Source organism: Dermacentor silvarum, chromosome 11 (assembly GCF_013339745.2).
Source record: "Dermacentor silvarum isolate Dsil-2018 chromosome 11, BIME_Dsil_1.4, whole genome shotgun sequence".
In the NCBI taxonomy this organism is placed as follows: Eukaryota; Metazoa; Arthropoda; class Arachnida; order Ixodida; family Ixodidae; genus Dermacentor; species Dermacentor silvarum.
Genome location: NC_051164.1, coordinates 39,605,099 through 39,621,011, shown reverse-complemented (window position 1 = coordinate 39,621,011; position 15,913 = coordinate 39,605,099). Strand labels below are relative to the sequence as shown.

The following is a 15,913-nucleotide window of genomic DNA, read 5'->3' as shown; positions in this document are numbered from 1 at the left end:
TTAAAGCGGTGGTTGTGTGCCGAAAGTGGAAATTTCAAAAGAGAATATAGGTCAGGTAAAGACAGAGGAAGAGTTCGAGGGGCAAGCTCACCCTCTAGTGGCGATGACAGGCAAAGATTGTGCCGGCATTGGCAAAAAAAAAAAAAAAACAGCAGAAGAGAGCAGTTTACAAATTGCCGGAGCTCCCTATAGCCTTCTTAAGGAAATACCTTAAGGTGCTCCCTAGCAGAGCCTAATATGCGGATATTCGGTCCAACAATTACAAACATGCCTTAAAAAAACTAACCTACCCCACCCCTATCGGAAAATGGGTGTGAGCGAAGCTTGTTCTGGTTGCACCTAAACTATCCCTGACGCGACGGCTGCGACGGAGAGAACGACGTCACTGACGGTACGCCCCGCAGTCCGTCGTTGTCGCTTGTATTCGATGTCTCGAGTTTACTCGGCGGCGGGGTAAGCAGCATTCGCCCGCCCATTGCCGCTTGCGTTTCTTCGAAATGGCTCATACCCCTTAAGCAATGGCTCATACCCCCGTGAGCGCGGCCTCCCCATTACGACGACAAAAGAGAAGTGAAATTCTACGCTGGAATGATGAGCGGCAACGCAGCCAGCTTCGGAAGCAGATTACGATGCCGAATGCGGGAGCAGTGGCACGAGCGCTGTGCCGAGCACGAGCGCGAACCGAGGGTCACCAACGAGCCAGCTGCGGAAGAAGACGACGACGCTCGAGCCAAGGCCGATGATGATAGTTTTTTGCGTACACCGACGCCACCGAAATATGCGCCTTATAAAAAGCGTCGCTTGAAAAATCGTTGCCAGTGACACCAAGAACCTTCCTGTTATAAACCTGTTTCCGATACGTTAGTGCTAGCAGTTAGCCAACGCAGTAGCTATCTCCAACATAACATCCCGTCATCGTCTCCTATAGTGTCAGGCCTTCGAGCACATTCATTATGACACAGCGACATGAAAGGCACCGAACATAACCACGAGCCGGAAATGAAACCCTACTTAACCGCCAACAACTATAACCACTAGCAGATTCGTTCTGGCGACAAGTCGCCGAGACAGGACAGTCAATGTCTAACGGACTGAATGAACGGCGCACGAATATATCAGACATTTCTAAAGCCAGTTGTTCAACTTTTTATTCAATTGTAGCATGTATTCTACTGCGAAGCTTCCGTTTTCCTAGAGGCAGAAAATGTAGAGCGCTATGTTACCCACAAAGGTGAGCACTCAACAACGAAAGGTATTACTGTTTCCAGGAATGCCTGGAAGCTGTTAGCTGTACTGACGAGAATTGCAAAAAATGCTGCATGCTCAAGCAGTTAGAAAAGGGATATAACCACTTCCTTGTCTTTTTACTGGGCACGTTTAGCTTCCACGAATCTCCTATGTAATTTATTGCTAGTCCCTATATCCATTTTAAGGTCTATTTGCCTTGTAATAGTTGTTTACCATGTTGATCATTAAAAAAACAAAAAGAAGCAGCTTGAAGAATAGGCAGGAAACAAAATACAGTCTCAGGGCTATCAACCAACTTTCACATTCATTACACTTAAGGCGTATATTAAAGTTTTCGGAGCGAAGCTGTTTCCCTATTAGCATACCGGCCTATAGAGTGATTAAACGTCAAAATAGCGCCAGTTGTGCAACCTGTATTCCACACAATAAAACAATAGATCCCAAAATAAAACATGTGGTTGAAACAATTCCAGCTCATAATATACTCAGTCATACAAATACCATAGCTAATGTTATACCACATAATATTCAACGCTTTCTCCCTTTTTTTCATTTTACTAACCTCGCGTTTTTGTATTACCCTATTCATATAAGACAGCGGGTATGTTCCGCGTTATGCAAATGATACAGAATCCTTATATACATATAGTTATGGTTAGTTTATTAGTTAAGCATAGGTTCTCATAGTGCAGATGAAAATACGGCACTGCGGTAGCTCAATTGTTAAGAGCAACGCACGCGTAATGCGAAGACACGTATGCGAAGGTTCGTATCCCACCTGATGCGAGTTGTTCATTCATCCACTTTCATTTCCATATGTTATTTCCTAAGTTCAATTAAGTACTGCACATCATTTACCCTATGCTGTACTTGGTGTCATTGTTGATTCGGTTATGATATTGACACGTATACATGTTTATCTTTCACCGGGGGCCGCTTTGCACCGGCTAACAAATATTAAACTTTATCGCTCGGCGCAGGTCGCGCCTCGATCAGAAGCTTCTCGAACGTTATCGATGCTTCTATCCGTCGTCTGCGGTCACCGACGCTCATGTAATCTGATTGTATGAGCGACGCGAATTGTCTAGAACTTTTTGGAAGACATGCGGGCACCAGGGATTAATCTGGAACCTTCGACGACTCACGTATAAAAGTCGACGCGTTTCGCCGCAGATCAGATTTTCGACGATCGCCGACTGTGTTCGCCGCTATCGTTGTGCTTTGTGTGTAGCTTTCTTTTGTGGGCACAGGTTCGCCCAATAAAGAATCAGTTTCGTCATACACAGTTTCTCGAGTGCCTACTTCAGCGTCATTACTACGTGACAATATGACGACTAAAATCCGGCCCCTCGGTTTTTTTTGTCGTTCGCACATACATATATACGTGTGTATATATATATATATATATATATATATATATATATATAGAGAGAGAGAGAGAGAGAGAGAGAGCTTGCGGAATGCGTTAGGGGAGAAGCATAAAATTTCGTGAGCTTAAGGCTCCGACATGGGGGGGGGGTACGCCGCATCAACATAAAGACTGCATCAGGTTACATAGCATTACAATAAACAAAGTTGCCATGCGGTTGTATAGCATTTAACCGCTTCACGAAAGATTCACTTACATAGATTACAAACTGTGCCTTTCATATTTTTCAACTTAGTTCTATGCGTTTTGCTGCGTTCCTCTTGAACATAATGCCTTCAATGAAATAAACATGATCATTGGTAGTCATTGCTCCGTCTATATTTTTTCGTTTTTTTTTCTTTTATCGCACGTTCACGTCTTTTTTTTTCATGATCTTTCACAGACAAACTCAGTTGTGTATTCTGTTAAGGTATTTGATCAGTTTTATTTCCCTAATGTCCACAGGAGGTGTGCTTCTTTTCATTGCTTTCAATATCTATTGACACGTCATACTCATAATTCCACGTTTTTCATCCACTGAATTCCCATTTTTCTTCACTTCGTGCTATATGACTAAATTTCGCAGGCCATATATTTACTGCCTACAATTTTGTTTCGTTCTCTCCCTTTCCCTGTTCTGCTCTCACAGTTTCTAGACAGTTAAATAATTGTCTGCCAGTACTAGTAAAAATGTATGTACCGTTGACCTCGCTTCCCTGTTTTCTCTGACTATAACTTATTTTTCAACATATCCTACTCCGTTTCCTGACCCTCGCATCGTTCTCTCCTGCCAGCTTAGGCTCCTCCTCGCCCTCAGCTCAGAGAGGGTTGATAAACGCTGCCATAGGAAAGAAGCTAACCTAGCCAAAGGAAGTTTTCCTTACGAAACGTTGGCTCCGAAGCGAGGTTTCCTTTGTTCACCCGCTTCTCGTCATCTAATTGTGTTACGTGCCTCTAAAGTGTATTTGATAGAAACACTGTGTGTAACTCACCCGATATCCCACTGGCGCTGAAGGCTGCAAAACAAACAAAAAAAGCGTAAGAAATAAGGCATCATACCAGTATTTCCTGTCACCTCCACCGCGTATGCAGCGTTCTCGCGTCGGTCTGCCAGTCGCCATGCAAAAGGCATCTGCTATGTGCGTCGCAGCAGTGACCCACACAGTGACAAACACTTCACTGGGGATATATACAGTGCTTTTAAATGTGAAGCGTTTCTTGGCGAACATTTGCCGCTTTGACCGTATCTATCTATCTATCTAATCTATCTATCTATCTATCTATCTATCTATCTATCTATCTATCTATCTATCTATATCTATCTATCTATCTATCTATCTATCTATCTATCTATCTATATCTATCTATCTATCTATCTATCTATCTATCTATCTATCTATCTGTCTATCTATCTATCTATCTCTATCTATCTATCTATATCTATCTATCTGTCTATCTATCTATCTATCTATCTATCTATCTATCTATCTATCTATCTATCTATCTAACGCTGTCTATCTATCTAACGCTGTCTATCTATCTAACGCTGTCTATCTATCTAACGCTGTCTATCTATCTATATCTATATCTATCTATCTATATCTATCTATCTATCTATCTATCTATCTATATCTATCTATCTATATCTATACGCTATCTATCTATATCTATATCTATCTATCGCTATCTATCTATCTATCTATCTATCTATCTATCTATATCTATCTATCTATCTATCTATCTATCTATCTATCTATCTATCTATCTATCTATCTATCTATCTATCTATCTAGCCGCCTACATCTTGGTGCTCTCATGATCATTTTGTTAACTTGGTATGTACCAAATTGGCACAGTATGACAACTGCGTGCGAAGAACATACATGATAGGCACGACATGCGTGTCATGTTGATCATGAAACAGCCGCCTACGTCTTGGTGTGCTCATGGCCGTTTCGTTAACTTGGTATTTGTATTTATTTATTTATTAAATGCGAAGCATTTCTTGGCGAACATTTGCTACTTTCACGTTATCTATCTATCTGTCTATCTATCTAGTCGCCTACGACTTTGTGCTCTGATGGTCGTTTCGTTAACTTGGTATGTACCAAAGTAGGCATATTATGACATGAGTGTATGACGAACATAAGTGATACGTCATGACAAAAATGTCATGACATGGGTGTCATGTAGGTCATGACAATGACCCAGCCAAAAATATTAACACTCAAAAACCACTGAAATGGGCTCGCACGTGCGTACTACGCGAAGGAAACACAAAAGGATGCTGGTTGAAGTCACAGTCATGAGCATGACTCAGCCAAAATGTCAATGACTCAGCAAAAAACGATTAACGCTCAAAACCCACTGGAATGGGTTCGGACGTAGGCACTAAGTTAAGGAAACACTAAAGGATGATAATAGAAAAAATAGTCATGAGCATCCTCAGCAAAAGTGACAATGACTCGGCGAAAAAAAATTAACTATCAAAGCCACTGAAATGGGTTCCCATGCGGGTACTAAGTGAAAAAAACACTACAGGATGATGGCAGAAGTCATAGGCATGCGCATGACTAAGCAAAAATGACAATTACCAAGCAAAAAAACGGATTAGCACTCAAAAACCACTGAAAGGAGTTCGGACGTGGATACTAAGTGGGGGAAACACTAAAGGATGGTGGTAGAAGTTATAGTCATGTCTATGACTCAGCAAGAATGACAATGACGCAGCAAAAAAAAAGATTAACACTAAAAAACCAATGGAATGGTTTCGGATGTGGTACTAACTGAAGGAAAAGGCTAAATGTGGATGGTCGAAGTCATAGTCATGAGCAGGTGAGGACTCATTGCATGCTGAGGACTCATGACAGGAATGCCATGACATATGTGTCATGTAGATCATAAAGCAGCCGCCTACGTCTTGGTGTTCTCATGCCCGTTTCATATAGCTCCCCGCACACTGCTTCGCATAACGTCGATTGCCACAGTACGTGGGAAATGCCGGCTTTTTAATTTATTTATTTATTTATTTGCTCCACCACGTTTTTTAAAATCACCTGTGGCAGATAGCGTAACTCTAATACTTGAACTAATTTATTCTATAAGGTTTACATTACTTATACGAGCAATGAAATACGCAATGGACTTATTACCAAAATTTCACAAATAAATTTTTAACAAAGTATTTGGCAGCACATATTGAAATTTACGAACTGCAGTTAGTGAATTTGCAAGGCACGTCGACTTGCAACAAATTCCGAGGATGGCACCGGTTTCGAGATTTGAGGCGTCAAACTCTGTCTCCCCCGTGTTTTCGCGCTGACCTATAACTACGCATCCTTTCCAACTCGCCCACCTTTCTACCTTACTGCAATTAGTTTCTTGTTTAACGGGCTCTGTTTTGTTTCCAGCGCTCGCCCTGTGTCCTTTTACCTCAGTGTCCTCAGTTCTCTCGCTGACTAATAAGTATGCATCCTTTCCAACTCAAACACCTTTCTACTTTACTGCAATTGGTCTCTTCTTTGACGGACTGTGTTTTGTGTCCAGTGCTCGTCCTGTGTCCTTTTGCCCCTGTGTTCTCAGTTGTTTACTTTCGGACCAGTATGTATGCATAAGAGAGAATCCGGGGTAGGATTTCTAGTTCATAACAACTTAGCAGGCAACATTGATGAATTCTACAGCATTAGTGAGAGGGTAGCAGTCGTCGTAATAAAGCTGAATAGGCGGTACAAAATGAAGGTGGTACAAGCCTACGCCCCAACCTCCAGTCACGATGATGAAGAAATAGAACAGTTTTATGAAGATGTTGAATTAGCAGTGCGAAAGGGGCAAACTCAGTATACTGTAGTCATGGGCGACTTCAATGCAAACGTGAGCAAAAGGCAGGTTGGTGAGCAAGCAATTGGCAACTACGGCATCGATTCTATAGGAATGCAAGAGGAGAGATGTTAGTAGAATTCGCGGAAAGGAATAGCCTCCGAATAATGAATACATTCTTCAGGAAGCGCAGCAGCAGGAAGTGGACCTGGAAAAGCCCTAATGGAGAAACAAGGAATGTAATAGATTTCATACTCTCTGCCCATCCAAGCATAGTGCCGAATGTAGAAGTGTTAGGTAAGGTAAAGTGTTGTGACCATAGGTTAGTGAGGTCTAGGATTTCTCTCAATTTGAAGAGAGAAAGAGTGAAATTAGTCATGAGGAAACAGGCGAACCTAGACGCAGTAAAGGTGAAAGCAGACCAATTCCGGCTGGTACTCGCAAACCTATATGCATGAAGCTTTAGAACAGGAAGAAGAAGATAACGCAGAGGTAATGAATAAAACCCTAGCTATAGGCTGATCTCCGAAGCAGCAATTGAAGTGGGAGGTAAGGCACCAAGGCAACCAGTAGGGAAGCTGTCCCAAGAAACAAAGGACCTATTAAAGAAACGACAAAAAATGAAAGTGCCCAACACAAGAGATCAGATAGAATTCGTTGAACTGTCAAAACTGATCAAGAAGAAGAAAGTAAGGGATATTCGAAATTATAACGTGGGACAGATTGAGGAAGCCTTAAAATATGGACGCAGCATGAAATCAGTAAGAAGAAAGTTTGGCATAGGACAAGGCAAGGTGTATGCACTGAAAGATAAGCATGGTAATATCATCAGCAATTTAGATGACATGGTAACAGCAGCGGAAGAATTCTATACTGATCTGTACAGTTACCAAAACAGCCAAGCTACTTTCATTCGAAATAGTGGTGAACCAGATACACAAGCTCCTTGTATAACAAGCGATGAAGTTAGAACGGCCTTGAAATACATTACCAGGGGAAAAGCGGCTGGAGAAGATGGAATAACAGTAAATTTATTCAAAGATGGAGGAGATATCATGCTTGAAAAGCTTGCGGCCCGTTATACGCAATGCCTCACAACTTCAAGTGTACCAGAGAGCTGGAACAACGCCAACATTATACTTATCCATAAGAAGGGAGACGTCAAAGAATTGAAGAATTACAGACCCATTCTTTCAGTATTATATAAAATATTAACCAAGATAATTTCCAATAGAATCAGGGAAACACGACTTCAGCCAACCAAGAGAACAGGCTGGCTTCAGGAAGGGATATTCTACGATGGATCATGTCCATGTCATCAATCAGGTAATCGAGAAATCTGCGGAGTACAATCAACCTCTCTATATGCCTTTCATAGATTATGAAAAGGCATTTGATTCAGTAGAGATACCAGCAGTCATAGAGGCATTGCGTAATCAAGGAGTACAGGAGGCATACGTAAATATCTTAGCAAATATCTACAAGGATTCCAAGGCTACCTTGGTTCTCCACAAGAAAAGTAGCAAGTTACCTATCAAGAAAGGGGTCAGGCAAAGAGACACAATCTCTCCAATCATATTCACTGCATGCTTAGAAGAAGTATTCAAGCTCTTAGACTGGGAAGGCTTAGAAGTGAGGATCGGCGGCGAATATCTCAGCAACCTTCCGTTTGCAGATGACATTGTCCTATTCAGCAACAATGGAGACGAATTACAACAAATGATTGAGGGCCTTAACCGAGAAAGTGTAAGAATTGGGTTGAAAATGAATATGCAGAAGACAAAGATAATGTTCAATAGCCGGGCAAGGGAACAAGAATTCAGGATCGCCAGTCAGCCTCTAGAGTCTGTATAGGAGTACGTTTATCTAGGTCAATTACTCACAGGGGACCCTGATCATGAGAAAGAAATTTACAGAAGAATAAAATTGGGTTGGAGTGCATACGGCAGGCATTGCCAAATCCTGACTGGGAGCTTACCACTGTCGTTGAAAAGAAAAGTGTACAATCATTGCATTCTATCGGTGCTAACATATGGGGCAGAAACGTGGAGGTTAACAAAAAAGCTCGAGAACAAGTTAAGGACCGCACAAAGAGCAATGGAACGAAAAATCTTAGGAGTAACGTTAAGAGACAGGAAGAGAGCGGTGTCGATCAGAGAACAAACGGGGATAGCCGACGTTCTAGTTGACATTAAGTGGAAAAAATGAAGCTGGGCAGGCGATGTAATGCGTAGGATGGATAAGCGGTGGCTCATTAGGGTTACATAATGAATACCAAGAGAAGGAAAGCGCAGTCGAGGATCGCAGAAAACCAGGTGGGATGATGAAGTTAGAAAATTCGCAGGCGCAAGTTGGAATACGCCAGCGCAAAACAGGGGTAACTGGAGATCGCAGGGAGAGGCCTTCGTCCTGCAGTGGACATAAATATAGGCTGATGAAGATGATGATGTATGCATCCTTTCCAACTTAACCAGCATTCTACTTCGCTGCAATTGGTCTCTTCTTTAGCTGGCTCTGTTTTGTGTCCAGTGTTCGTCATGTGTCCGTTTACCTCTGTGTCCTCAATTGTTTTCGCACTAACCAATAAGTATGCACCCTTTCCTATTCGGACACCTTTCTACCTTACTGCAATTAGTTTCTTCTTTAACGGGCTCTGTTTGTGTCCAGCGCTCGTCCTGTGTCCTCTTACCTCTGTGTCCTCAGTTGTTTTCTCGGAGACCAATAAGTATGCACCCTTCGCAGCAGAATTGCGCTGTTGGTTCACTGAATTGAAGAAAACGCTGCTTTATGCATTGCAGCACTAATGTAACTGGAACGCCAATGTATTTCGTAGCACACTTTGAAAAAAAAATATATCGAAACTGGTGTCATCCTGAGATTTCGTTCAGAGTGGATACGCCTTGCGAACTCACAGACTACAATTCGTATTTACAATGTGTGCCATAACGTAGTATTAAAAAGTTAATCAGCGTAACTATGTCAAATATTCAACTATGCATTTTCATTTTTCGTACAAGTATTGTCTGCCGCATCGAGCAATATAGCACAAGAGTTGGAATACTGCTGTCTGCCAGAGGCAATGTTTTTAAAATTTGGTGCAGCTAATGAAAAACACCTCGCATGACTCGCGCCACCAAAGTTTCAGTTTCTTTAATAGACCTATACAACCTCCCCCCGAGATGCGACAAAACAATGCAAGCGCTGCATGCCTCCTGACAAAATTCAACATCGCCGCAGTTCATTGGATAGTCAGCGGTTTGGCGAAAACAGGCACAGGAATACGCAAACACACTGATTTATGGCATTACAAGCGGGACGCTGTTTCGATGAAATAGTAAATTGGCGAATGATGCACAGCGTTGGCTCCGAGCCGAGGCTTCCCTTGTTCGCCCGCTGTTAATCAATTTCTTTCCCTTCTCATTATGCCGTTGTGGGAAACTAATATAGATTAATCTGATCTCCGAGGAAGTACAATACATATTTAGGAGAATCATGAACAAGAATACATAGAACGTACTAACATACGCGTAGAATCATAAACAATGTGTTATTGCAATAAAATAACAAGACTACACTGTAGAACAATTTACACTTTCAAAGTGAATAATGGTGCAAATTGATCCATACCTTACACCCATACACCAAATGGTGTATGGGTGTAAGGTAAACCAAAAGGGTTTGAGTTACAGACCGATTTGCACCCTAATTGATTTTGAAGGGTTCAACTTATTTTGCACCGAAAGTAAGCCGTAAAGAAACATCCCAAGCATTTAAACCGATACCAAGGTTTAGCGTTGTGCTTGATCTATTTGATGACGAACTCACCATACGCAGTTGCAACATGTTCCCGTTACGCAGCCGTCGGGCTGGACCACACGGTGACGGCCACGACGACCGCGCGAATGTGCCTCTAGCATCCGTGGAATGGCTATTTGGATAGGTTGTTGTGGTGACGAGAAGAAGAACGCTGACAGAAACTTACGGCGACCCATAATGTCTATTGCTGAATGCACACCTGCTTGCGTACGTGCGCCTGCCTTGTTCACGCAACATTTAGGCAGATGCGCCACATATCGACTCGGCAAGTGCCCCCATTTTAAGGAACCGCCGACAGACCATGCGCAGAGAGTACGTTGAGCGGGCGAGAGCCGCATGCTCCGGTGGGCACTTAATTTTGGCGCAACGATTGCTGCTTAAAGGAGCGCTGGGATACTGTTGAGACTTCGGAGCCATAGACAAAACACCGGCAAGCCAGCCTCCTGGAGCCCTAAGCAATTGAACCTAATCGCTTTTCTACAGCCAGTATCGTTTTCTTTCTATCCATGAGGTTACTGTGACATGAAACCGTCACGCGTAATAGAGAGTTTTATCGTGCCCGGTATTCGGGTAAACGCAGGTGGACAGCGTTTTAGCGGAGGGGGCGGAGGCGTGAACGTGAGCGGCCTGCATGGTGCAACTACCTGGTGGTGCAGAGCTCAGTCAGACAAACACAGCTAATATTGCACAAACCAAGTGCATTTTAGCTCCCGTTGTCGGCGACAGTCAAGTGACCTTGAGCCAAAAGCCAGTGCCGTTGTCCGGGCACTCAAACGAGATCATCCGGGCAATCAAACCAGAACATCCGCGCATCGTTGCGAGAACAAAACGAGATCATCGGGGCAACCAGTCAAAAAATAACAAAATGCGGTCTCTGGCCTTCAACCCTTTCTACAGGACCGCATTACATACGCTAGATACTTGCCAAACAAGCTGCAAAAATATTGCTTCCGATTTCTTCCTACATTTTCACATTATCACTCAAGCTGTAACTTCTACTACGCTGAAGTCTTATGTGTCATTTCCAATAGCGACGCTCAAAAGACAGATAGGGAGGTTGCCTATGCTCTTTCGAACGCCAGCGGTCCGTGAGTCGTGAGCGGTCCGCGACAAGAAAAAGTAGCGACAGACGCTGAGCGCACTGTACTGTTCGAAGAACAGCGGCAACAACAACAAAGCGGTTGAAGGCAGCGGCACCACAGGCAGCAACAGACGCCATATTGTAGTCATTTCATGCTTACATCTAAAATGATTCCAAACTGTTTTGATTCCAATTTCTGCAATCAGCGTCCACGATTGGTCGAAACATTTTCGGGCCACTCCCAACTTCACCTGTCTGTCACGCGACGTCACGAAAACCGCGATAGCTCCCCATCTGATATAACGTGTACACACTGATTATGCATGATTAAACCACACAAGAGAAAAATAATCATCCTGATTGGATCGCCTTTTCACCATTAGCCCTCTGGCTATTGATCCAATGTTTTCTGGCTTCGCCCACTTCGCTTGTTTGTCACACAACCTCACAAAACCGCGAAAACTCACCACGTCAAAGTGGCGCGCACGCGAAAAAAATGCAGTAATATGCCGAACAAAACTGAAAATTTTTCTAAATAGCCACAGACTGCCCCGTTCCGAAAGGAATGGAAGATGGCTGCCCGACGATCGCTCAGGCCATCGCTACTCGCACCTGCCGGTGAGCATGTATTTATTTGCGCATGATAAACCTTTTTGCGTGGCAGTAAAAAGTTATCCAGCCCTCTCGGCATGCATACGACATCGCTCTGCCAACTCTTCCTTGCTGAGGATCCGATTTAGCGGCATTCTTATCCTTCCGTTGCATGCAGCCGCAATTTTCCACCAGCCACCGCAAGCTAAGTAAGGCGAAGCGGACCAATCGGAGAAGCCCGCACCATCCTCTTCATGCGGTTACCTATTTTCACTGTGCTGGCTCGGCCCCATCGAAACCCTCTTCACTAGAGCGTGCTCCTCGCCTCTTGTCAGCCAATTAGATAAGAAAAACCACTGAGTGTAGACAATGTTATTGGTTTTGAAAGCGAACAAAGGTGGCCTCCTATAAATGAGGAGGGTGTTTGTGTTGTTCAGACAGCGCTGCGGGTCACCGCCCGATGCTTGCGTCGGCGGTTACGTAAATCTGACGTCTAGGAGTTTGGAATCAAAACAGTTTGGAATCATTTCACGTTATAGCGCCCCTACTCTCGATTACGGGAGAGCCAGCATTTTTTTTTTCACTTTGCTGCTGGTGTAAATATTCGGCAAAAACACGATTACGCCACTGCCGAAAGTGTACGCCTGCAGCGAAGTATAATACACTTGGTTACTACAATATTAGCTCTGTGTCCGTCTGGTTAAGCCTTGCACCACCAGGTGGCAGCACCGTGCAGGCCGCTCCCGTTTCCGCCTCCACCCCGCCGGTAAAACGCCCAGTCCGCTTGCGTTTTACCCAAATACCAGACACGATAATACTCTCTAATGAACTCACGTGGGAGCAGCACATCGGGACGTTTTCGCGATCGCCCCGACTCGCAAATTTATCTGCTATGCTGCTACGTTGGGCGTCACAACGAGTAGCAGTATGGGAGGCGTATTTGGTCAAGAAGAAAGGGAGAGAGATAATAACAGTAACCCATTCGTTCGCATATCCACCAGAGAATCTGTCGCGTGGGGTAATTCCCTGAGGCGAATTATTTAGCATAGAAGAAGGCGCATTGATACAACACATCATCAGCGGTACATGCGGAAAAGGCTGCATCTTGCATATATGTTGGGACGTCGACCGCTTCCCTGCTGCACCGGCATTTTATACGCGTTCATTTATCTTTGCAATTTGACGAACTCCTAATGCCTCCTGCGTATGCATCCGCGTATGTTTTTCAGTCAAGTTGTCACATTCGTGGCTGACTTTAAAAAAAGGAATAAATCGACGTCGTATCTAATAGCAGTTCTTACCCGATGACTCAATTCCAGAGACCCCACCTAAAAATTCAAAAAAGAAGAATGACGTCAGGAAAAAAAAAAGATCACCTTCAAGGGAAATGCGTTTCTTAATATTCGAATGTTTAGGTTTTCGCTTAACCCTCTCTGGTAAAGTGTGGATATTTTCTATCTGGTCTGGCATCACTAGCACTGGTCAGTGTGTGCGCATATTTATACGAATTATAATAGAAATTATAAAATATTGGTGCGTTCAACGAAACAATGGTGAATCACCGTACAAGGTGGTAAAAGCCTTGTAGAACGACTACGTGAAGTGAGTAAGTGATGGACATAGCACTGATCGAAAGAAAAATATTGGCGAAAGCTACAGAATCAAAGGTAGTTTTCAAAACGCAGCACTTTGACGCCTAACATCGAAACCGCAAGTACTAATGAATTACCACTGATAGTTTGGTGCCATTTCATGTTACAGTTAGACATTAGAACAAAAATGATGAAAATGTGAAAACTAGCGTGACTGTTCTAGGACGCATCCTATAGCTTTCAGTGTCAACGTGTGTACCCAAATGACAACTAGTGCGATTAAGTACATACAGTCGGTAGCAGCACTGCACCAAAAGGCACGCCTAAATACCACGCCAAAAATAAGGACGAAACCAAAGGGACTCTGGGAAAAATCATGCGTTCTATAAAGCGAACTCACCGCTCCCGTATGATGACATATGAGACATTGCCGAAGCTGCAGAAAGAGGAAATCAGGCGTTAAACACGTTGGAGCGTGTTCCGTGGTGATTGAAGGCCAGAATCCACAGACGTTACCAGGACTTACCCATGGCTAGACTGGATTACTTGCACAAATGGTTTCCAGCAGAACGAATGGACAGGGACAGAAAGGGACGACGACACACGCTGGACTAGCAACTGAATGTTTATTCTTGGTTTCCCACACCTTTTATAGCACACGACAGCCAATGCTTTTTCCTTTTGTCATGCCGGTTATCCGTCCTTCAGGGCAAAGTGTCGTCTTTGCGCAAGTAGTTTTTTTCTTTTTGTGTTAGTAGTATCGACGGTGTACTGATGCATGATTTCCCGCTTCTGTCAATGGCCATGGCTTCTAAAATCTCGCGCGTCAGCTTGTCTTTACTTGTTTCTAAAACGTGTATGTCGTAAAGTTGTACGGTGCAATGATGCTGGCGATGATTAAAAGCGAGATGCCCAGCGGAGATTCCTTCTAAAGATGCTGCATGCTCTCTTGTCCTGTCATTGACACACCTGCCTGTTTGTCCTATATATCTTTGGCCACGTGATAAAGGTATATCATATATCACCGCTGTTTTGCAGGTAGTGTACTTCTTCTGGTGGTTGATTGTGCACTGCTTATTTTTCTGGCCATTGTTGACTCGCGTACACATTGAATATGCCTTGTTTGGTGCTGCACATACAACCGTGACGCCTTCCTTTCCGGCTATCTTCTTTAGCTTATGGGTTAAGCCATGTATATAAGGCACAACTGCGACCTTCTTCCTTTTCTGTTGGCTCTTTTCTTTTTCTTGAGGCTTGCTGTTCGGGAGTTTTGTCTTCTTTAGCAACCCTTCGGCGACAGCTGTAAGCAGGCCTTTCGGATAGCCAGCGTTGTTGAGCCTGGTTACCTGGTGCATGAAGCTTTCTTCCATGAGGTGATGACACGATTTCTTTAGGGCGGCTTGTAGCACTGTGGTCACGATGGCTCGTTTTACATTCTTAGAATGGTCGGAATCGTATGGCAGGAACCCGTTGCAAGAGCGGGTCTCGTACTTCCAGCATGTGTGCTGCGTTTCGAAGCTGATGGCCAAATCAAGAATCCTAATTCTTTTTCTTTCTGGCATTTCAAAGGTGAAGTTTAAATCCGGACATGCTTCATGGAAAGCACACATGCTGGAAGTACGAGACCCGCTCTTGCAACGGCTTCCTGCCATACGATTCCGACCATTCTAAGAATGTAAAACGAGCCATCGTGACCACAGTGCTACAAGCCGCCCTAAAGAAATCGTGTCATCACCTCATGGAAGAAAGCTTCATGCACCAGGTAACCAGGCTCAACAACGCTGGCTATCCGAAAGGCCTGCTTACAGCTGTCGCCGAAGGGTTGCTAAAGAAGACAAAACTCCCGAACAGCAAGCCTCAAGAAAAAGAAAAGAGCCAACAGAAAAGGAAGAAGGTCGCAGTTGTGCCTTATATACATGGCTTAACCCATAAGCTAAAGAAGATAGCCGGAAAGGAAGGCGTCACGGTTGTATGTCCAGCACCAAACAAGGCATATTCAATGTGTACGCGAGTCAACAATGGCCAGAAAAATAAGCAGTGCACAATCAACCACCAGAAGAAGTACACTACCTGCAAAACAGGGGTGATATATGATATACCTTTATCACGTGGCCAAAGGACAAACAGGCAGATGTGTCAATGACAGGACAAGAGAGCATGCAGCATCTTTAGAAGGAATCTCCGCTGGGCATCTCGCTTTTAATCATCGCCAGCATCATTGCACCGTACAACTTTACGACATACACGTTTTAGAAAAAAGTAAAGACAAGCTGACGCGCGAAATTTTAGAAGCCATGGCCATTGACAGAAGCGGGCAATCATGCATCAGTACACCGTCGATACTACTAACACAAAAAGAAA

General features: G+C 43.7%; 1 protein-coding gene across 1 annotated transcript in view; it reads right to left on the bottom strand.

The window, feature by feature from the left end:
- LOC119433109 (uncharacterized) overlaps positions 1 to 14,082 on the bottom strand; it is a 259,341-nt gene extending 245,259 nt beyond the window's left edge. The window contains exons 1-2 of the mRNA XM_049658276.1: positions 14,079 to 14,082; positions 3,649 to 3,672 (exon numbers count right to left, since the gene is read on the bottom strand). Of these exons, the coding sequence (XP_049514233.1) occupies positions 3,649 to 3,672; positions 14,079 to 14,082 (28 nt within the window). The remainder of the gene's footprint in view (positions 1 to 3,648; positions 3,673 to 14,078) is intronic.
- Between the last annotated feature and the right edge of the window lie 1,831 nt (positions 14,083 to 15,913).